This window comes from Colias eurytheme, chromosome 26 (genome assembly GCF_061535395.1).
Source record: "Colias eurytheme isolate Ceu_HAF_F1 chromosome 26, ilColEury1 Martin Lab GWU primary, whole genome shotgun sequence".
Lineage (NCBI taxonomy): Eukaryota > Metazoa > Arthropoda > Insecta > Lepidoptera > Pieridae > Colias > Colias eurytheme.
This window is the reverse complement of record NC_143005.1, coordinates 2,020,192-2,043,649: the sequence shown is the minus strand read 5'-3', so window position 1 is coordinate 2,043,649 and position 23,458 is coordinate 2,020,192. Positions and strand designations below refer to the sequence as shown.

Below are 23,458 nucleotides of genomic sequence, written 5' to 3'. Positions count from 1 at the left end.
TCGATTATTCAAATCATATAAAGGTCGCATTTATGTGTTACAAAAATTCTTGTTTGTTAGTAAGATTTAAATAGGCCAAGGATTTATCTGTTACTTTTAAAAATTTTGAAGTGAAATATGAAAGAAAATTTAAAAATAATTCCTTTTATGCAACGAGAGTTCCTTGCTATAAAGCTCGATTTCTACCGCCAAAATTGTCACTCAGTTCTAAAATTCTTGTCATAACATTTACAATTATTACACACGCACAAAAATGACCACGGAATAGGAAGATAATAACGAAAGTAAACAGTCACACTCGAATAAACATGTGATATTATGCAACTCTGTAAAGGCGATGAATTACGCTTTCCTATTAACAGTTATTTCGAATTTCATTTGATCCTAAGCCTAGTGAACTATGTTCTTTAAAATCTCATTGCACTAACGTATTTTTCCCTATCTCGGATTATCTAAGTAGTAGCATGGATGAATATAGTAGTAGTTACCTATTAGCTTTCATCTGGGCTAAAATAATTTTTAAATTTAATTTTGCACATACTATCGATGTATGCGCATGTATTATTAATTATTATATTGATTTACGTAATAAATAATGCTAATATATTAGAAATTTCGTTGTTACTAATAAATAAAACATATTTAAACGTAATATTTGTTTTATCTTCACGTAACATTCATTCACACGAGATTATTATGTACAATAATTATACAAAGTAAAAGTTGAAACAATAAAGATTCAGTCTTTAATTTTTCTTTGATCGAATATTTAGGCGGGATTGAAAGTATTTAAGTAAAATGTTCGTACACATAATATCACAGCGTCCCACATTTTATAAATTAACACACACATCATTTATAAATTAAATTAAACATTAAATTATTCTATTTCTTAAACTATGCGGTGGCGGCGGTTGAGGGGGTCGCCGTGGTGACCTGGTAGTCTGACTGATAGACATCGTCGTAGCCCGACATCCCGTTGACGGTGACTCCGTTGGGAGTCCCCGTGACCTCCTCGTCGGGGCCGCTACCTCCCATCATATCCGCCGTGACTCCTGCGATCAAATGATGAACTGAACTACCTCCTTGAATATTATCATCGTTGATAATTTGGAAAGGATGGTGTATGTACACTGGGACCTCTACTGGCACCTGGACGGGGACTTTGACCGGCACCTTGACTGGATATGGGACTTTAACTGGATAAGGCACTCTTTTCTCGACAGGATAAGGTCTTGGAATGTAAATGGGAACTTTCTTTTCAACTTCTACCCTATGAGGCACCGGTACCTCGACGCGTACTGGTACCTTTTTCTCGACTTCAACGGGATAGGGGACTCTTTTCTCGACTGGCACGTGTATCGGATGAGGAACTTTTACCGGGTAAGGTTTCGGATACGGCACCCTGATAGGTACATGTTTGATAACTTCCACCGGTTCTCTGACTTTAACTTCGATCGGGAACGGGACCTTCTTTTCGATTGGAAAAGGTTGCGGTATGAGAATTTTAAATGGTACTGGATATGGAACCCTTTTTTCAACTTGCACAGGCACAGGATACGGTTTGTCAACAGGCACTGCCACTTGGACCGGATATGGTACGCGTTTTTCAACTTGTACTGGAACCGGTTGGGGTACTTTTACTTCTACTTGTTTTATGACTGGAATTTGATGAACGACAGGGAATGGTCTCGGAATATACTCTTTTTCTATGACTTTAACTGGCACCGGGTGGGGAACTTTAATATGAACAGGATATGGAACTTTTTTCTCCACCGTAACTGGGTATGGTCTATTAACTACTTTAATTTTCTCTACCGGTACCGGCACAGGCACTTGTTTCTCAACGGGATAAGGTTTAGGAACTTCAACTTTGTAAGGGACTTTCACGGGTTTTTCGACAGTTTTAATGTAACGATGATGGTGATGATGATGATGATGCTTAATCTTCGTATATACCTTTGATTTGCTGCTTGCTTCGGCTTGTAGTTCGCTTAAATCGAATTGTGGTGCATGTGTTACAGGTGGAGGTCGCTTTTTTTTACCAAATACCATCACGTTTTTCCGCGGTATGTCTGGCTTTGAACTGCGCAATGACTCCTTCATTGGAATTAGTCCGTAAGTGTGCAAAAACAATGGATTTTTTATTTGAGTTTGTTCTGGCTGTTCGTCTGTAAACTCAACAATGGGTCGATTGTGTGAAACATAACTTTCAGATGGATTAACAAATACACTTGATGGTCGTTGTTTTCCATATATACGACCTGGTCGACGGCCTTGGTAAACAGTTTCAGGTTGTTGATATTTATAAAATATATCTAGTTCATTGTCTTTATACAAGTTTGAGACGTAGTTGTTTGAATAATATCCATCTGCTTGGTTATCGAAGTATGCATCAACTGAACGTTTTCTCCGATACGTCCCTGGTTTTTTTACTTTTGCAAAATGAGACGGACGTATCGGAACCCATTCATTTGCTCCAATATGTTCGACACTTGCTTGGGTCGTTGTTGTCCTGTTTTTTGAAGCTCTTGTAACTCTCGTATATCCTTTAGTCGTTGATTCGAGGCCTTTTGTAGATGTTGTTACAGATTTATCACCATAAGCGAACACACGTTGTTGCGTACTAGACGAACCGACACGATCAATGTCACTGCTATTACTTATTGTATTTGTATCGATTGAATTGCTTGTATTTGCCACTGTGTTATTCATTTTGTCTAAAATCCTTTTTGGCCAAATTCTTTTCGTTCTTAACAGTCTTTTCGTCGTAGTTGGTGCAAATGTTGTTGTGGTAAAGTTGTAGATATTGAAAAGGGGTGGTTTAATGTAATCCGTCCTTATACCATTAACAGTTTGAACCGGGATACTTATCTTAATAGGAGTTTTCGGCACTGTTATAGGTTTTCCAGTCGTTGCAGCATATACTAATGGCTGAGGCTGGGGCTGAGGCGTGGGCTTATTGTAATAATGTTGAGTTTGTGGAACCGGTGGTTTAACATTGTAATGAAACACTCCAGGAAATTGATAAATACCATTTGTTACCTTTAGAGGTTCTTTGGTATACACGTGCCTCGGTGGTGGCGGCTTATAAAAATGTTTGACTGGGACGTAATATTTTTTGTCTGGAGTTAGGTAGATAGGCGGTTTACTGGGCGGTCTTTGTTCTATTTTAAATGTCTGGTTGAATGTTGGACTCAGTTGTTGTTTAATTTGCTTCACAGGTGCTGTTAGGTTGGTAACCACAGGTACGTTCTTCGCTTCCACGGCCATCTGGTCGACGCTGCCATCGTCTTTCGCGCTTGCTGAGCATCCATGTGAAATAGTCGCTAGCGCAATGAGGATTGCTGTCTGCAAAGAAAAAATAATTATTTTGACTAAAAAACCACTCTTTCAAGTCCACTTTTATCAATTAAAATTCACTAAGAGCAAAAATTTTATCGGATAAATTTTTTGTAACTGTTAAATAATTCTACTAAACAACACAACATTTTTCGGACATGATGATTTTAAATATTTTCTGTTATTTTTTTATATTCAAAACAATAGATGCAATAAATACATGTTTTTTTTATATCCATTTCTTACGGAAGAATTTCAAACAAAAAGTATAATTTATTCGCATTTGATCGTAGCGATAGTGAAAACAGCGAAAACACTCCATCACAACTAAGAAATTGAAACGGGTTGCGTGATTAGAAGAATCAGTTTATTTTTATACGTTCTTCAGAATAAAAAAATAATAATTATTTTCAAATATTTTCGGCAAAGTATCGTAGTTAACACTTTTAATAGTTTTCGATTCAAATTCACAACAATCACTTCACTCCACCAAAGTTCACATTTCACTTTTTCCGCCTAAATGTCAAATGTCACTGAAATTTTCCCGCGCTTTTAAATTACAGGGATGTACCTACCAAAAAGTGTTGCATAGTGCTGTAGCGAATCTCGATCGCAGCCATTCGCGTTATGATACATGCGCGGAAGCGTTACACACTTAAATAGCATTTGTTCGTGTACTATTATACTTTCTCTGTCATAGCACATGTTTGTATCGTCAGAACTTACTAGGCTGTTTGTTAATTGGGACAACCCATTAAGGAACCTTATTGACACACTTATCTGAACTGAACTTAAAATCAACAATTTTATTAGGCGTCGCGAATTCATGAATGATGTAGGGAGCTAATTGATATCGCAGGTGTTCCATCTTTTGTTTTGATTTTTTTTCAAACTAGGGAATTACTTTTTCTGAACGAACGAACTATTTCGTTTAAAAGATCTTCATTCTAGAAGTTGATGTGGGGGTTGAATTAAAAAGTGTGTTCGGCCAAAGGCACTTCTGCAATTTATTAAGTTTTTAATTAGTACACATAATATTATAATTTTCTATTCATATTAAATAGTACTAGTTAAGTCTGAAAGATTACTGAGAACTAAAAAAATTGCTTTAATATTTAACTTTACTATGAGTGATTCTAAATCACTACAAATTGTGGTTTTTAAATTAATGAAAGCAAATTGTATGTGACACTAGCTGCGCTTTGCGGTTTCACCCGCATGGCTCCGATCCTGTTGGTCTTAGCGTAATGAAAAATATAGCTTTTCTCGATATATCACCGAAAGAATTTTGCAAATCTTGAGATTTTCGCGTTCAAACAAACAAACAAACTCTTCAGCTTTATATTATTTATAGTATAGATTTAAAGTATAGTATATTATTATTAGCACACTGCACAGACTAATAATAATATACTACGTATATGTACAAGTTATAGCATTAAAATTTTATATGATCTAGAGATCTTTTTCTAAAACAAAGAATGGAACTTTATCAAACTAAATGATCTAAGCCTCTTAAGTTTGCCTCTGAAAAAATAATAATGTCATGATAAGAGTTTCGTAGTCTAAATATTAAAATTAAATTCAGTTTTATGATAGGAACCAAGATGAATTTAAAAGAAACCGGAGATTACATATGCACTTACTATTATGTATTACTTTTCTATCTGTCGGAATTGAATTAACTTAGGTATTACCAATACAATATGCAGTTGTTATAACAATTCCACTTATATTTTAAATACAGTTAATAATAGTTATGTTATCGAATTAAATTGGTATTAATAATCCTTGCGTAATGCGTATAATTATTTATGGAATTCACCATAATAGCTTAAATATGTTTTTACATTTACGTGATTTTAAATTATCGTATTTATTCAGTAACAGTCGATTGATTAGCAATTAGATGTTTATATTAATAAATTAATAACAGCATTATTCGTGTTACACAATCGACACTACTGTTGACTAAGTTGAATTGAATATTAATTTGATACTTATTTCTAACTAGCGGTCCGCCCCGGCTTCGCCCGTGGTACATATTTACGTTTTCTCTACATAAGAACCATCCTCGTACTTCAAGGAATATAATAGAAAAGAATTATCGAAATCGGTTCAGCCGTTCACACGTGATGCCGTGACAACGCGAAACGGGTGCGGACCCGCCGCCTTTTTATAGCTCCCGCCGCGAAGCGCGTCGAACGCGGCAACTGATACACAAAAATAATCCTTATGGCATGATTCTGTAATTCACGCGCGATGACTTACAGCGTATTTTATGTATAACTTTGGTGTTTCTACACCGATTTACATGATTCTTTTACTATAACCTGCCCAGGAGTATGAAGAATAATTGTGCCAAATTTGGTTAAAATCCGTCGTGTAGTTTTTGTTTCTATAACGAATATACAGACAGACAGACAGACAGACAGACAGACAGACAAAAATTTTACTGATTGCATTTTTGGCATCAGTAGCGATCCCTTATCACCCCTTCATAGTTTTTTTTTAAATATATTTCATGTACAGAATTGGCCTCTCTACAGATTTATTATAAGTATAGATAATACTCAATAAATGCCAATTTGCAACTACTTATTGAAATTATTGGCTACATTATCCTATAGACAAGAGACTCGCAAATCAATGTTGCCAATGAAATTAAAAATGGCGCGAAGTAAAATGCCGCGAAATGGTGATTTACCAATTTCCTGCTTCCGTTCTTCCGTACGTTATTTTAATACAATTGGCCAACTTACGCAACGATGTAAATATTTGCACGCGAGAATAATTCTACTATTTAATTAGTAATACACGTTGTTAGTATCAGTATCTGAACTCTGAAGTATTGGTTATTGGATCAAGTCAGTCCTTCACTCAGCTCGTCGGCCCACACATGAATTTAAAATTATGATAAATTGATTACTGTCCTATTTATTGAAACAAACCATTATTGCTTTTTATATAACCAACGATTTAAGAGAAATGTCTTTATTAAACCATATTATAGCATGATATTTCATTTTTGTAAGTACCTACTTTCCGCCCGCGGCGCGCCCGTTTTCAAAGAAAAACCCGTTCCCGTAGGATTTACGGGATAAAACCTATCCTATGTCCTTTCTCGGGTATCAAAATATCTCTATACCAAATTTCATGCAAATTGGTTCAGTAGTTAAGGCGTGATTGAGTAACAGACAGACAGAGTTACTTTCGCATTTATAATATTAGTATGGATGTCGCGCGGATTCACACACGCTCAGTCAAAAACATGTAACTAAGTATTTCTTATATATTATGTACATCTCATCGCAGTATCATTGAAATCTGTTTAGTACCTGTGTTTAGTACAGAATCGGTTAAGCCGTTTTGGAGGGGTATGCGGTAACTAACATTGTGACACAATAATATTGTATATTTAGAGAAGATAATATGGTTGATTTATTAATGGGTAAGTAGATGCTTAATAAGTCCAAAATAATGTATTTTCAAAAAAGACAAGTAAATAAAACAAAACCATATTTCTAAATCATTCTATTTCTTTTAAAATTTTCAGCCTATATTTATCATCAGGGAAGCGGATTTTGACGATTTGCCGGATCTCCTCACAAGTGTAGGTTTCCGTTAATTCCTTATCTGTTTTCCAGATCTCAGCTATTTCTAGAAGCTGCGCTTTTAGTAACTGCGGCATTTTGACGAATTTTCTCCATGCTTCGACTTTTGTTTCGAATTTTATTGGCTCCTGAAAAAAAAAAAAGATCGAATTTGTGTCGTAAATCGTAATCGTATGAATAAAACTATTTTTAAGTAAGTATATAATTAGATTTAATTTTTAACTCATGTCTACATACTAACAAATTGGTAGCTACAGAAATGAATTTTACATTATCAATAGATAGAATAAACCAAGTCACTGCCAGCTGCCTGTCTGCCCCTATACATGCTTAGATATTTAAAACAAAGCAACATACTTTCACGTGATTTTTTTTAATAGATGGAGTGGTTCTTGGGACTGGTATGTTATTATAATAACTAAAAAAAATTATATTAGGTCATAATTTGTAAAGTTTTAGAATAGCGAACGAAGCTGTGGGCAGAAATCTAGCTAAGATAAAACATACCTCAAACAAAGTTCCAATCTCCTTCACAGTATCTTCGAATCGTATCGCTAACATGTAAATAAGTTCTTCGTCCACAGGTTTAATGTCCACAAATATTCTAGCGAGCATGGTTTGGCACAAGGTTTGTATCAGAGTACAGATCGAGAGTTGGTACATGCGAGATGGGAGGATATTGTACCAACTGCTCTTTAGTTCCTTCATCAGGGTTATGGAGTTGTTTATTGCGTAGTTGAACGTGTCGTAGGAGTCGAGGGACCAGGGTAACTCTGGAATATAAATAAAATAAATGTATAAAGATTATTTTCCTTTTTGATTTATAGAAGTTCAATAAATTTTAAGAGAAACTTTACACGATTTATGCATGTCTGGAACAGTCTTGCTGTAGTGATTGAAATGTTATTAAATAATATTACAATCAATAAACTGGTGTAAAAACCGTAAAAAAAATTCTAGAATAATACATGTATTATTATTTTTTAATGACTGGCAATAGATTTAATTTATAAAATATAGTACAACTATTCAAATTATATTATATTTTAATATTTAGGTCAATTAGCACATCAATAATAATTATTCTTTTATTTATATTCCTAATAAGTAATAACAATACATACCATTTGCTTCAACCTTCTCTACAATAATATTCCGTTGATTTTGCAAATAAAGAGATATTTTCTCTAAGCCAACTAGACGTAAGTCCTGTATACATTCCAATAAGGCAATATTAAGGAGATCAGCTAAGGAGTCCGGTAGAATAATCTTCCATGGAGGTCCGAGTAAACTGTGTGCCAAGTAGAAGCAATTGTTGAAGAATAATGCTGAAAAAAGAGTTTATAACATTAATAATTGAGAGAATGACGGTGACATAATATGATAAAATGTTTTGGGTAATATGTGACAAAACTAAAATTAAATTATTTGGAAAATTGAAGTATTTTATTTTAGATTATAATAGTTATTATTTAAAAAGATATTAATATGAATTTTGTTGAGAATTCTCTTACCTATGTCTAATGGACAACATTCAAGATTAACTCTAAACTTTTTCGGCACAAGGCATTGATACATAACAGCAATATCCTTTATATACACAATGAGTTGATTGCTGTACTTTTCCGGCAATTTAACACTCTCTTCCAAATGTTCTATAATAATAGTCATAATCTTCTTAACATTCTGTGATATTACACACTTCGGCAGAAACAGTGGGCTGTTTAAATCATAACCAAAGTCTTTTTGTGTTACATCTAAAATGGATTCATTTTCCATTTCTGTGACAGTGCCTACAGTTATTGTGCCGTAGGACAAACTTTCATGCAACAGCTTACGAACATCGTACAAAAGTTTATCACACTTTTTATTATACAGTACACATTCTGTATCATTGATGTATTTATTGAGAGGTGATTTCTTCGCTTCAACAAACTTTAAATCTATCAGAAACTTATTGAATGAATCCAGCTCAATAACAATGTTTTTATAGTTCTGATAACTACTGTCACAAGACGGCAAATTGTTTCTGATGCAATCTTCTATTATTTTTGTAAAGAAACTTGATCTTATAGATTTAGCAAACACTTCAATAAATGTCATATCTGCCTCTAGTTTCGATCCGAGGGTTGATTGCAAAAATTCAAACACAGCTGTTAAATTGTTGAATATTGTTTGAAAATTTGGTTTCTTAGGATCACTTAGATCTATTTTTATGTTAAATATAAGTGCTCCTACATGATCTTCTGTGAATATGTCACAATTATGCCTGACTACATTATGTAGCAACTTATTTATGAAGAAATCAGAAAATAAACCAAGTTCCACATTAAGACGTTCAGTGGAATACAGAGATTTTAATATCTTTTGTATCAATATTGGATCACTTTGTTGTACACATAGAGAGTATGTGAGCTGATTAACACCTTTCCTCTCTGTCCAAGTAAAAATTTCTTCCCATTCTATGCTCAAATTAGCTGTATACACTGCTATTTGATTTTCGGCTTGCGCAGATAGATTAGATAGAGCTTTAGACATATTTCCTTCATATTTCAAAGATCGCAGTTTTGAAAGTAAATTCCTTACACTTAATATTGCATCACAGTAGTTGAATCTTCCCAATTCATGGTTAGCTTTCTCAAGTACTGATTTTCCTTCCGCGACGATGCAAAGATCTCTTAAATTATTAATTGATTCATTTAATTTATCACAGTAATTGATAAAATCTTCTGTTTTATATTTATTTTCAAGTTTTTCGCGAATCGTTGTAATTTCTTCCTGTAATTTTTCATATTCTGAAAATATGTTATCTTTTCGGTTTTTATAATTTAATTGCTCCAGACTTCTTGTCGGTGTGAAATTAAAATATAGATCGATAAAATTTTGTTGTAAATTCCATGATAGCATTTGAACTTTTTCAATAAATTCCTTCATTTTCTGTATCAATTCATTGCGTTGCTTTTTCATATCTTCGGGTGTCATTTTAAGATCTTCCATTTTTACGTTACTTATCCTTTATGTAACTTTAATTAATACCACTTAATAAGCACTTAATACTGTAGAAACACAAATAAAAATATTCCAAGGTAAATACAGTAGATCGGAATTCGGCTCAAAATATATGTTAAATTCAAATTTGAAAATTCGAAATTAACAGGCTATTTTGACTTTGACAATGTTATCGATGCGTTCCGTTTTATGTTTGTATTTCTTTAGTTTATTTAGAGTTCGAGTGTAATAAACGTTCATATTCTTTAATTATTTAATTTTTTTAATGAAGACGATTTTAAGCAACTTTTTTAATAATAAAATAAATGTGTGCAATGCGATAATGTTGCCGTCTGTAATGAAATTTGAAATACTCATCACTGCTTCACAAGTTTGTTTGATCAATATTAATTATTATTAGTTAGACCTCTTAGAATTATACTTTAATTTTTAATATTTAAAGTGAAACTGAATTAAACATATTTTTAGTTAAACTCAGTAGCTATGAACGAAAATGAAATTGAAAGTTTAAAAACCGAGTTAGACCATGAAAAAACATGCAGGTAATTCTATTGATATATTATGTACAAGCTTTCCACCTGCGAATTCGTCCTAAGCCTTCCTTGAGAACCACGCTATTCATTTGTGAAAACTGAATTAAAATCGGTTCAGTAGATGTGTGTAGATAGACAGACGCGACAGAGGACTTTGTATTATAATATTTACTTCTCAGATATATCTATTGATATTATATTTATTGAATTAATGATAATTTAAATAATTTATCAGAGAAGCAGCTGCATGGCAAAATGGGGAGCTGGAAAAACAAATAGTATGCATACAGGAAGATTTGCGTAAACCAGATTATCCTTGGGACTTTGACAATGATTTACAAAAGGAGAGTTCGCGACATAAACAATTGTTGGAAGCGATAGAGACTTTACGGGAACAACTCCCTATATTACGGGATAAGATAAGAAATGCTAAAGTTTGTGGCCCAGGTACCTACCTACAAAACAGTGGGGTTTTTACATTTTTTTTACAATTCTTGGTACGTAACTTATTTTTTATTTTATTTTTTCAGACTGCAAATTGAAACACGATGATTTGAATATTAACTTGGATATTCTGACTCCTGTAAGTGATCAATATATTTTTTTTTCACGACTTACAAATATGCGCAATTCGCGAAATTCCCTCATATAATATATATTTAAATTACACTACCTACTTTCAAATTTATTTATTTCTGTAGCAAATAAGTATCATGAAATTAGATCCAGTACAAGTGGTTTAGGCGTGAAAACACCGTGAAAATGTCGCAGAATTTCAAGACAAGAGTTAATACTTTGAATTTATAATATTTTATATTGGTATTGATTTTTAAATGGGTAACATTGCAGGCGGAGCTTTTGCGAACTGTGAAACGTTTTGAACGTTTGAAAATGGACCTCGTCAGCACTTTGCGAAGTAAAGAGTGGCGACTGGATTCGGAGTCTAAGGTAATAATGTAGACGATGTACTATCAATCAAAAGGAAAAGAAAATATCTGTTCCACTCGAGGACTGCCGCGGTAAAGCTATTGCATAGCATCGCATCGCTGTGCCGGTTGGAGTGGGGGATGTTAGGTTTTTTCGTTACGGAATTTTTACATTCGGTCGTCGCGCTCAAAGTCTGAGATAAAAGCTATGCAATAGCTTAAAAAAATTAAAGCTTTCGTATAAAAAAAACTTTTAAACATTTTTTTATTGAAAGATAAAGTATGCACCTAAAATTTTCATTATAATAACTAACTATCTTAAAATAATATTTCAGTTATTCGTGAGGGTGAATGACCAACGGACGTATCTGCAGAATGAGCTTATGATTTGTCACAATAATATAATGCGTTTACAAAGAAACGGCTCCTATTGGCAGTAAGTATTATTGATTATTGTCATGCTAAAATGGACTTTATTTTAACACGATTATGAACGATTTATAGTTTGGAGATATCGTATTGTAATTTTTTGTGAACTTTATTACTGGTATGTTCCAGGAATATTCCAAGAAAGAACGACGAGAGAGTTCTGGACCCAAAGCGAGGACCAATAAAGAAAATATTCTGTAACGATCGTCTGCCGCCTATCGTCACTTAGAATTATACTTCATTATAATATCTTTTTCACAACACAAGTTTCATGATGAGTAGTAGTAGTATGGATATTATTGTATGGATATTATTGTCACTACTCGTGTTTAATAGGCATGTAGAACATAGAAGTAATATAGTTAGAGCAGGAAAGTCAGACTTCCAGCTTTCTTTAGATAGAGATGGAAGATCGCAGTACCCTATCTGTTGCGAATTTTTAGAAATAGCGCGAAAAAAATACTAATTTCAGAAACAATTGCGATAAAAGACAGAGATAGACAAGGCACTAAAATTTTCCCTCTCATTCTAAACTTAACCGATAAAAAACAGATGTTGTATGTCTTCTTTGCTCTATTTATAATGCCTGTATGATGTAGAATGGTACATAACTTGTTGTAGAAAATGATATTTTTATCAGACAGCGATGTACAGTTGAGAAGTATTATTTTCTAGCATGTTATTGGGTTAGATAAATAAAAATACAATTATAAATAATATTGTTTTATTTTGTAGTTACATACTCCTTTCAACTATTTTAAAAATATAAATACAATGCATTTTTATAATTAAGGCAGTTTTGAGCAATTAATTACAATATGACAATAGGTTACAATAATTTTAAAATCAACTCTTGTATAACAACAAACTTACACAATTTTTATTTAAAAAAAAATTGGTTGTTTGTAAAGTAGGTTTACGATCGAGATGTTTACGTGATAACGTCTTATTGGTGGCAGCGCTCGAGATGAGACGGGAGATCGGTCCGTCTCTCTCTCGTTATACCTGCGATCGCGCTCGTGAGGTTTTGGTGTGACACAAGTTTCTGAACATGTCACCCGACTAAAACGATTTTAAAAACGTTATCACGTTAAAATAGTCTTTATCTAATAATATTATACAAATACAAATATAGATGTAAAGATTCTATTGTTTAGAGGTTATCTGGCAGGATAGTCTATGGACGTGCTGAGATAATCTTCAGTATCCATATCTTCGTAGGAATAGCGCGGCTTGTTGTATTTGGAGGCTGTAATGAAAATAGTGATTTAAAATTAATCTGAAAGGTGAAACATGGAAGAAAATACACTATTTTTTCTGTATTATTGCTAACAATTTAATTGATATTGAAATAAAGAAAAGGTGTGTGTCGAGCACACATGTCAGAAGTGAAACTTCTTTGGCAAGATTCATAGATACCAAAATCGTTGCTCCATGACATGATGGTATTGCCATGACGCGATCTTGAAATTTTACTAAAGAAGTTTCACTTCAAAGTTCTGGAACACTAGTCGAAATTATTTTCTGTATTTAAATATGTAATTCAACAATTCACTCATTCACTCGTGTTTATCATTCACTCATTCACTATAGCTTGATCGCAGTGGCTGTAGGGTGTAGGTATGAGCGATGAGGCGGGGAGCGGGTAAAGAGCACGAGTTAGAAGAAGAGTAGAATGAAACGGAACGGTCGGTTGACGGTCTATTGCGGTCAAGCCCTACAGCTATTGCGGTCAAGCATATAAGTCAATCTTATCACATCTATACTAATATAATAAAGCTGAAGAGTTTGTTTGTACGCGCTAATCTCAGGAACTACTGGTTGGATTTGAAAAATTATTTCAGTGTTAGATAGCCCATTTCCCGAGGAAGGTTATAGGCTATATCTAAGACCAACAGGAGCGGAGTCACGCGGGTGAAACCGCGAAGCGCAGATAGTTAGTACTATAAACCATAAATAATTTTTAACGATTCACTTATTCATACCATTCACTCGTTCACTCGTGTATACCATTCACTCGTTCACTAATACTCACGCGGCACGCAGTGATGCCTGTCGGTATGCAGCCGCAGGTGTGTGGGGCAGGCGCACACATACCCACCCGCCACGTTCACGCACGCGAACTCGCACCTGCTTATATTGAGTGCACACTCGTTTATATCTGTTATTTGGAATTAAAAAAAAATTAATTAGGTATAGAACATTTTTACAGAACAAGTTTGTGTACATGTGACGCGTGTGCACGTGTGTGTACATGTGACGTGTATGTACGTGTGTGTGTACATGACGTGACGTGTGTGTACATGTGACGCGTGTGTACATGTGACGTGTATGCACGTGTGTGTGTACATGACGTGACGTGTGTGTACATGTGACGCGTGTGTACATGTGACGTGTATGCACGTGTGTGTGTACATGACGTGACGTGTGTGTACATGTGATGCGTGTGTGACTCACCGAGGCAGCGCGCGGTGGGCCCGCTGGCGCGGTAGCCGCGCGGGCAGGCGCAGCGGTAGCCGCCCGCGCGGTTGGCGCACACTTGCGTGCTGTGGCACAGGTTCAGTGGGAGATGGCACTCGTCCACGTCTGTCAACACATTGCCAGATACAGATACAATCAGTAGGGAAACTTAATACGAGAAAGAAAGAAAGAAGAAGAAACGTTCGTAATGGCTCACAAACACAAGCAAGCGTTAAGTTAGCGCTATTAAGTTTCCCTGGTTGTATCTGTATATTGTGACATTAGCTAATATCAAAAAGAAAAATAAAAAAAGTATAATACTTTAAGTATGATTTCCCGTTGCAATTGTAGCGCCTCACGTATGAAAATATGTTTTATAAGTGTGGCACTACAAAAGCATCTACTACACTTATGATGGGATGTTGACTAAGCAATAAGCAGCATAATTTTTTAAATGAAAGGTCACCAAAAGTTATCTTGCTCAATTTTGTTAAAATCAACGCTATGAAGTCCATCTAAAGCATTCTATCTTCTATCTAAAGTCTTCATGTTGACGACATAGATTGGATATTTATAATCTGTGCAACTTACAGAGCCACCTGGCAACACTGTTATTCGGGAAGACATCTTTGATTTACATTTTACACGGCATTCTATACAATCCTTTCTGTTAATTACTATTTTACAATTGTTACATAAATAAAGTACATACGAGAGAATTATTACTTTCTATTATCATACAACCCGACATACATAACACTTCAACACCATCAAACGCCTTGCTTAAGTGCAGTCAGTTTTGTTTATTGCAAAATCGTATAAAAAATTCAAAGAGTTCCACAAGGATCTGTTTTGAGACAAATGTTTTTCATTTTTTTCTATTAATGATTTCACCAGCAGACTTAAGTTTAACTTAAAAATATACGCAGATGAATTAAAATTAAATGAACAAGCTTCAATGTGCATCCACTAATTTTACAAAAAAAAAGAAATGAACTGAAAATTGCATGAAGATTGTTAGCATTATTTACTTACTAGCTTTCCATATCGCCCGCGCAGTCAAAGAAAAACCCGCATAGTTCCCGTTCCCGTGGGATTTCCGGGATAAAACCTATCCTATGTCCTTTCTCGAGATAAATATCTCTATACCAAATTTCATGCAAATTGGTTCAGTAGTTAAGGCATGATTGAGTAACAGACAGACAGACAGAGTTACTTTCGCATTTGTAACATTAGTATGGATTCTCAAAAAAAAACATTTATTCCACTTACCAATACAAGTATTTTCCTCAGCATTATGTTTGAACCCAGCATCACAAGGGCCTCGCTCACTGCCGTCTAAATTTTCTGTCACATTCACATCATAATATGTGGGCATGCTGGACGCTATGGATAGATGTTTAGGTTAAAGTATAAGATATTTGCCATTTGGTCAGTGAAATTATTGTTTGAATTTTAATCAAAAAGAGCGTGTATGCCGAGCACACGCGTCAGAGGTGAAACTTCTTTGGTAAGATTGAAAGATACCGTAATTGTCACCTTACTCCATGACATGACGGTATTGCCATGAGACCTTGAAATTTTTACTCTCAACGCGCCTAAAGAAGTTTCACTTCATCAAAGGGAATTTCGAGTTCCAGTTAAGACAATGAATTATAAACATAACACATGTAATAGTATTAAAGGCAACGAACAAAAAAAATAGTACATTCTACAATAATAACGTGGAAATATTCATCACTAGAGTTAACAAAGGTATAAAAAATATTTACTATTATTTTTACAAAAGACATAAAATATTTATTTTCCATACTTGGTGCAGTGTAATAGTCATCAAATTCTTCATTTGATGGTTGCGAGTTGTATTGCTGCTCAATGTCTGGCCCAATCTCAAATGTAGCTTCAGGCAAGAAGTCAGAAAGCTAATAATATGAAAATCAAATATTAATGAAAACTATACTGAAAAGAACTGAGAGTAAATTTGAGAAATATAATGAATTTTAACTTACTCCATTATCTTCGTTATCCGCACTGCTGTAAACATCATTTTTTAGTCGCTGCCTTTTGGGTGTAGGACATGGAGGAAGACCACGACATCTTCTTATCTGAATACATTCACATGAACAATGGTTTAAAACATTCAGTAGTTGTTAATTGTTAATAATAATATGTACTTGTGCAGTGTTGTGTGGTGATGGTTTTACATTTTATGGTGCGACTTGGTTAATCTCAGTGTGTAGTTTTAGGGTGCGACTCATATTTATTATTTACCACGTTTGTGTTGTGTATAAAATATATTGTCAGTAGTATACACGATTACGCGAGTATATGGTATAATATGTCGTGTGATGTCATATGTTTTGTGTATAACTCGTGTGAAGTGGCGTAAGTGATATTTAATTTGGTGTGTGTTGTAACTTATTATGGTCGTGTGTCGTATTTGTCGCATGTGTCGTATTTTATATAGTGTCATGTATTGTGAGTGTAGTGTCATGATGTGGGTGTCATAATGTGAATTGTTGCTATAGCATGTATCGTGTATCTGTGATGCTTTGTGTCGTGTCATGTGTGGTGTTTCTCGTATCAAGTGTCGTGTGTCATGTCATGTGTGATCTGAAATATCGTGTTACGAGTCTTGTGTGTACATGTGTTTGTCATTTGTTGTGTCATTGGCATTGTATCTTAGTCACCTGCACATTATCCCCGCTACAGTCTCGCACACGACACCGGCGAGTACGCGCCTGTGTCGCGGCGCCGCAAGTTGCGGAACACACGGACCAGCGCGACCAATGAGACCATTCACTGATACTTCCCTGGGGGTTTTTAGTTTTTTATAGTTATACAAAAAGTGAAGTCCCACGCCCCTAGTGGGGTAAGGGGCAGATGCATTATACATCTGTTTCACTGATCGATTTTCTTTAGGGACAAGTAGGTGATCAGCCTTCTGTGTCCTACCAGACCAAGACATTTTTTTTTCTGCGTCTCCACCGGGAATCGAACCCAGGATCCCTCGGTGTTACGCTCACGCGTCAACCACTGTACCGAGGAGGCGGTCAAAGTTATTCAATAGATTTACCAATTATTTTGGTAGGGGGAGGGGTTTATAACAGTTATGGAGATGATTTTCTATTTGTCAAGCTGTATTTGTAAAGCTTATTATGAATAGACGTGGTTTTTTTATTTTGCCAGACAGATAATACAAAATATTTTTGTATGGTGCAAATACATTTCAAAAGTAAAAAAATAATGTAGATTTTTTATGTGCATTAAACTTGATAATACTAATTTATACTGCTTGCCATAAATAATTAAATTTAAAGTATAAATACCTCGCATGGCGGCATCTGACACTTTCTTTGTTCTATGGATGAACCCTTACAAGCCGATTCGTCCAAAATAATCTTATCTGTTTGACTAGATTTATCTGCAAAATAAAAGTCACTTGAAAGGAATTAGATAAATAAGTCGTTAAAAGCACACTATAATTTAACTTAACGTAAGGATTTCTAATCCATACTAATATTATAAATGCGAAAGTAACTCTGTCTGTCTGTTACTCAATCACGCCTAAACTACTGAACCAATTTTCATGAAATTTGGTATGGAGATATTTTGATACCCGAGACAGGACATAGGCTACTTTTCATCCCGGGAAAATGACGCAATCCCGGAAATCCCACGGGAACGAGAACTATGCGGGTTTTTCTTTGACTGCGCGGGCGAAGCCGCGGGCGGAAACCTAGTAGATTATAAATATCAAGAACTTTGATATGACCAACGACGCCATTTCCTAACATTGCGTTGCCAGAAAGAGCAGTTTGAAGTGGTAAAGAACGCACAGTAATTAAACGTATTAAATGTGTTGGAAAAAATTGGTTGTCTGTAAAGTCGGTTTACTGGCGATAGTTGAACGTGACAACTTCCGATTGTGTTTCTTTGTCGCTCGTTCCGCGCTCTCGCTCGCACTTCAAGCCTTAAACGGAACGCCTCAGAGCGAGGTAACGCCGCATGAGTCATGTTTTTTCGTGCGTGCAGCCGGCTCTATCGAATTATAAGACGTTGTCACGTCAAAAATGGGAAATTAAGTAATAGTTTCAGGTCGCTAACATTGTATTATAGTCAGCTAGTGTGTATAAAGTGATAAGGTAACTTACCATAAGTGTGGTTACTATCATCTATATGTTGGCAGATTCTAGTCCGCACTTGCACACCGCGGCCACAGGTCGCATTGCAGTAGCCCCAGCCCGACCAAGCGCTCCATTTGCCGGGCACTGAGGGATTCATTTTTAATATTGTAGCATTTATTTTAATACAATAAATACTAGAAATGGATGAATGAATGAATGAATACTCTTTATTGTACATACACAGAAATACAGTTTGTTACAAAGAGCGACCAGAAAATTTATAGAGAATCATTTTATGAAGTGAAACTTCTTTAGGTGCGTTGAGAGTACAATTTCAAGATCGCGTCATGGCAATTCCGTCACGTCATGGAGTAAGGCGACGATTTTGATACCTTTTTAGTTTTTGCCAAGAAGTTTCACTTCTAACACGTGCGTTCTTTTTTGATTGTGATACGGAGATTGACGCTATTTTATGGGTTCTGTTCATACATAGTTTCTGTCTTATGCTTCATGTATGTGCTGTATTGTCAAGTGTGTGAAGTGTCATGACGTGGGTGTATAGTGTGATGTGCGGTGTGTTGTGTGATCTATCATGTCATGTGTGATCTGTCACGTCATGTGTGTTCTGTCATGTCATGTGTGATCTGTCACACACACACACCTTTTACAACAAGCTCGTACACCCGGTGCGCCGTGCCGGCTGTGTTCTCCGCGACACAAATGTACCGGCCCGCGTCGCGAGTGTTGGCACTCCACACTGCTAGCACGCTGTGACCTTGTACGTTCTGTACGTTGGCCAGATTGTCGCTGAGCTTTTGGATATCCTGGAAAATTGTGGAAATAGATATAGGTACTTAGAAAATACATATATTAATGTTCATTGTCCATCGAACAGAGTTAAACATAACATATTGTCAGGTGGTGGCTACGCGTATATTATAATAAAAACCTACTCTAAATTGCCTCATTTCACATACCGGTGAGATCGGTATCCAGGGATAAGGGTGCTTTTCCACCAATAATGTGCGAGGAATGTGTTTGTAAAAACCAATCTGCTTCATTTAGTTTGAAGTTTGAAACGTTTATCATTTGAATAGGGATACTATTAGTTATTTACAAACACATTCCTCGCTACACATCCTCGTATATTATTGGTGGAAAAGCACCCTACATCCTGCACAAATCACAATATATTGTGGCGGCTTCACACTTGATTTATGTCTTGAACTATAATTCAATTTATAAATCGCTCCACATTCTTAGGATGTTCGCAGTACATACAGTATTCAGGAATATATGGACGATAAAAACCCATGGAGGGTTGTCGCGTAAAAACCACAGGACAGTTCTTTGGCATGTTATTATAATATATGATGTAACATATGTATTTTGTAAAATTAAATTGTAAAACTGACATGATTTAAAAGAGCAACTATGGAGTTTCTTGCCGGTTCTTCTCCGCGCGTAGATACTGCTTTTCGGTGGTAAATTTTAAAATATCTAATGACGTTTCAAAAGTGCTTCTATACGAAGTCTAATTGAATAAATAAATGTTTGAGTTTGAGTTTTGAGTTTGAGTCGTTCATGTTACCCGCTTCGAAATGGACGAAGAAGCTGCTGCAATTACTATTTTACTATGGAGCCTTACATCCTAATGGCAGCTCCACGTTCGTGCCGTGAAGCTCAATTTCCAGAAAAATAATATTATCTATACACAGTGTTCTATCCTCGGTGCACTAAGCCCGAAGGAACTTATAGATTCGCGTACACTGATAACTTAAATTTTAAAAAATACTTAAACAAAATTACGACGCCTATTTTTTTATTAAATTTTTCCTTCAATTCTTTGTTTTCATACAGTTTTATGAGTCTTTTTACGTCCTCACCGTTTGCGAAACTACAAGTTCCTTTGAGCTTGGTACTCCAACGCTTGATACCAATATATACAACGGTGGTATAAGAATAAGTGGTACAATATAACAATACCTTCAACCAACTAATCTTCGGCGGTGGATTACCGTCCACTTCACACTTCAATACAATGCTGCGTCTCAAAGGCACCACGTGTCTCTCTGTAATATTATTGCCTATATTACGCGCAATGGATGGAGGCTTTTCAATAATGACGTCATAAATTATCTCAGTTGAACCGACTTTGTTTGTCATGATACAGGAATATTTGCCCGTGTCGAGAACTTCAGTCTCGTTTATTAACTGAAAAGAATAAGTTAAAAATTTTAACCTTTAATAGTATTTTATATATTAATGGTAGTTTTTTTTTACTATTTGTCGTATATATATGTACTGGAATAAAAATCTTACTTGACAATAAAATCACTCATTTCTTCCTTGGTTATTAAAAACGTTTTAACCTTTTTTCAAGTGAAACTTCTTTAGGCGCGTTGAGAGTAAAATTTCAAGGTCGCGTCATGGCAATAACGTCAAATCATGGAGGCGACGATTTTTTTTATCTTTGAATCTTACCAAAGAAGTTTCACTTTTGACACGTGTGCCCGGCACACACGCTCTATTTGTAAGAAAAAAGTGGCATCAGTTTCCATAACTTTATAAAAATAAAAAGGACCACTCACCAAAGTATAATTATCATTGATCAAATGAATTCTCTCAGTTTCGACTATCTCAGTATATGGGTGTTTGACCCACATCACGTAGGGTAAAGGTTTTCCCTCAACAGGACATGTTAGATTTAGAGGCTTTCCGAAAAGTAGGTTTAGGTGTTTAGTGTTGTCTTTCTGCTGTGGTGGTGCGACTAGAAAACATATTCAATTAAATTTAAATATAGTATTATGGTTTATCTCTATACTCTGTCCTTTGTGTTGTTTTTATAAACTTGATTGGTTAGTCATGTTAAGATTGTTAGAAAGCTTTTTTTATTGTATCTAATCAAAAAAGATAACTATTATTAAATTTCATGAAAATTGTACTTTTTTTAATATAGAGCCATATTACCTTACTTTGTAATTCATACCTTTGCACATTACCACATACATTAAGAATAAACCTTATTCTTACCCAAAACATCAATCAAATAAATAACACTAGTTTCTCCCACACCGTTTCTGGCAACACACGTGTAATTCCCTGAATGCTCCTCACTTGCCCCATTCACGGCTATAATTTCCCCATATTCCTTTGAAACCATAGAGTCATCGTACAATCGTAAAGGCAGGCCATCTTTGAACCAATAGATGTCTGGCATGGGGTAGCCATATGCGTGACAATGCATGAAGAAAGATTGATCGGACATTACTTCTAATTTTATTGGGCTATCTGTGGTATTGTCATTGCGGAAGAGCGTTTTAAATATTGTGGGTGGTTCTGTAAAATTACATTGATATTATTAAGAGCTACAGCTAGTGTCTGAAAGTAGAGTCAAAGTTTCGAAGGATTTATGGCAAACAATGTATAATATTTTACTAATTTATGAAATTTAAAAAATGACCAAATCGTATCGTTAGTCGTAACACGTTATTTTTCATTAGTCTATGTTATGTTGCATATTTTTTATCTATCTTCTGATTTATTTAAAATAAAATGTGCGTCTTTAAAACATACATAAGTACTTAATGAATATGTCAACTTGAAAATTAAATATTTAGTTTGTTATTTTTTATCATTATTTTACTAAATAATTAAGAATGCTTTAAAAAATAGAGTTAAATATAGCACTTACCTAGCACATTTATCTTTAACTGCCTTTCATCCATACCCCCTTCATTCACTGCAATACAAACATATGTCCCTGCTTGTGTGATGACAACACTATCAAATGTCAAATCAGCGTAACTAGCGCCCTTGTCATTTTGACTTATATTATTGCCATGCTTAAACCATTGTATCGTTGGTTTCGGATTGCCTTTCGCTTCACATGCTATTCTGACGTTTGAATTGAGCTAAAAGTTATATTTTTTATTAAACACTATAGCTAAAGTCGTCACTTATGGTATAAAGAGGAAAGTTTAGACATTTTTGTGTTCTTTACTTAATTTTGAGAGCACTTTCACCAGTAGAAACCTATAAGAATTATTTTTAATGACCAATTAAATGATTGTTTAACCATAATATTTAAAATGTAGTAAAAGCATTTAAAATTAAATCATCTATGTATGGGAATGATATAAAAATAGTCATAACTTACAGCAACATCAACACTACCCTCTAAATCAGTTCCTTCCCCATTTCTAAACACCACAATACTCTTCACCCTGGCAACACTGACAACCGTCACATTATACACGAGGTGGGCAACACCGACTTTGTTGATAGCAACACAGCGGAATGTACCCTCGGATTCGGGAGTCACTGACGTTGATGTTAGCGATGTGTTTATGATGTGCCAGTTTGTGTTACTGAAAATTATATATATATATAAATAAATAAAGTTTTTTTACTGCTTCTATTTTCTGATACTGTGGAAATAATAAAATTCTATTGTGTATCAATAATATACTTATTCTGTATTCGTACAATAAGAAAAGAGCGTGTGTGCTGAGCACACGTATCAGAAGTGAAACTTCTTGGGCAAGATTCAAAGACGGTATTGCGTAAAGTAACGCGCCTAAAGGAGTTGCACTTAAATAAGGTGCAACTCCTTTATGCGCGTGCCAAAGTGCCTCAATTGCTCGACATGATTCTTTAAGTGCGTCCAGTGATTGTTTTAAATTAATAATCATTTTCTAAAAAAAAAAAATAAAAGTCCAAACTACTTCTACAAAAATAATTCAAATTTAATATTTAAAACAGCATATTCCATTAAACAGCATTATTTAAACTCACTCAAAACTCCATGTAACATTTGGGTCAGGGACGCCCTTTGCGTTACAATCAAGTGTTGCATTTGCTCCTTCCTTCAATTGTACATCTAATACATCGAACTCCGATATAAAAGGCGGGACTAGAATAATATAATAAATATTTATGACTGTATTTTCTAATAAAAATAAAAGAAATATAGCTTGATATATGTACCTAGATGAAAAATAATTTGTAACATTTCT

At 34.8% G+C, this 23,458-nt stretch overlaps 4 protein-coding genes across 4 annotated transcripts in view; 1 reads left to right on the top strand and 3 right to left on the bottom strand.

Moving 5' to 3' along the window:
* Positions 1-641: 641 nt before the first annotated feature.
* LOC149897047 (uncharacterized) lies at positions 642-4,078 on the bottom strand. The gene is made up of 2 exons (XM_090116987.1): positions 3,918-4,078; positions 642-3,351 (listed from the first exon to the last, which is right to left on the bottom strand). The coding sequence occupies exons 1-2, from the start codon at positions 3,960-3,962 to the stop codon at positions 898-900; spliced, it is 2,499 nt and encodes an 832-aa protein (XP_089973113.1). The 5' UTR covers positions 3,963-4,078; the 3' UTR covers positions 642-897.
* A 2,606-nt stretch (positions 4,079-6,684) lies between these two features.
* LOC149897046 (centromere/kinetochore protein zw10 homolog) lies at positions 6,685-10,062 on the bottom strand. Its single transcript, XM_090116989.1, has 4 exons — positions 8,471-10,062; positions 8,081-8,284; positions 7,464-7,729; positions 6,685-7,084 (listed from the first exon to the last, which is right to left on the bottom strand). Exons 1-4 carry the CDS (start codon positions 9,951-9,953, stop codon positions 6,872-6,874), a joined length of 2,166 nt encoding a protein of 721 aa, XP_089973115.1. The 5' UTR covers positions 9,954-10,062; the 3' UTR covers positions 6,685-6,871.
* A 250-nt stretch (positions 10,063-10,312) lies between these two features.
* LOC149897045 (uncharacterized) lies at positions 10,313-12,564 on the top strand. Its single transcript, XM_090116993.1, has 6 exons — positions 10,313-10,507; positions 10,734-10,945; positions 11,029-11,081; positions 11,348-11,446; positions 11,760-11,860; positions 11,983-12,564. Exons 1-6 carry the CDS (start codon positions 10,449-10,451, stop codon positions 12,080-12,082), a joined length of 624 nt encoding a protein of 207 aa, XP_089973119.1. The 5' UTR covers positions 10,313-10,448; the 3' UTR covers positions 12,083-12,564.
* Positions 12,565-12,740: 176 nt separating this feature from the next.
* Positions 12,741-23,458, bottom strand: part of LOC149897043 (hemicentin-1-like) — a 37,376-nt gene continuing 26,658 nt past the window's right edge. Inside the window, exons 31-46 of the mRNA XM_090117001.1 lie at positions 23,238-23,355; positions 22,600-22,810; positions 22,135-22,354; positions 21,474-21,779; positions 21,032-21,210; positions 20,427-20,654; positions 19,102-19,264; positions 18,468-18,584; positions 17,643-17,737; positions 17,004-17,126; positions 16,323-16,418; positions 16,127-16,235; positions 15,586-15,699; positions 14,311-14,439; positions 13,889-14,014; positions 12,741-13,102 (exon numbers count right to left, since the gene is read on the bottom strand). Coding sequence (XP_089973127.1) covers positions 13,014-13,102; positions 13,889-14,014; positions 14,311-14,439; positions 15,586-15,699; positions 16,127-16,235; positions 16,323-16,418; positions 17,004-17,126; positions 17,643-17,737; positions 18,468-18,584; positions 19,102-19,264; positions 20,427-20,654; positions 21,032-21,210; positions 21,474-21,779; positions 22,135-22,354; positions 22,600-22,810; positions 23,238-23,355 — 2,423 coding nt within the window. The 3' untranslated portion in view covers positions 12,741-13,013. The remainder of the gene's footprint in view (positions 13,103-13,888; positions 14,015-14,310; positions 14,440-15,585; positions 15,700-16,126; positions 16,236-16,322; positions 16,419-17,003; positions 17,127-17,642; positions 17,738-18,467; positions 18,585-19,101; positions 19,265-20,426; positions 20,655-21,031; positions 21,211-21,473; positions 21,780-22,134; positions 22,355-22,599; positions 22,811-23,237; positions 23,356-23,458) is intronic.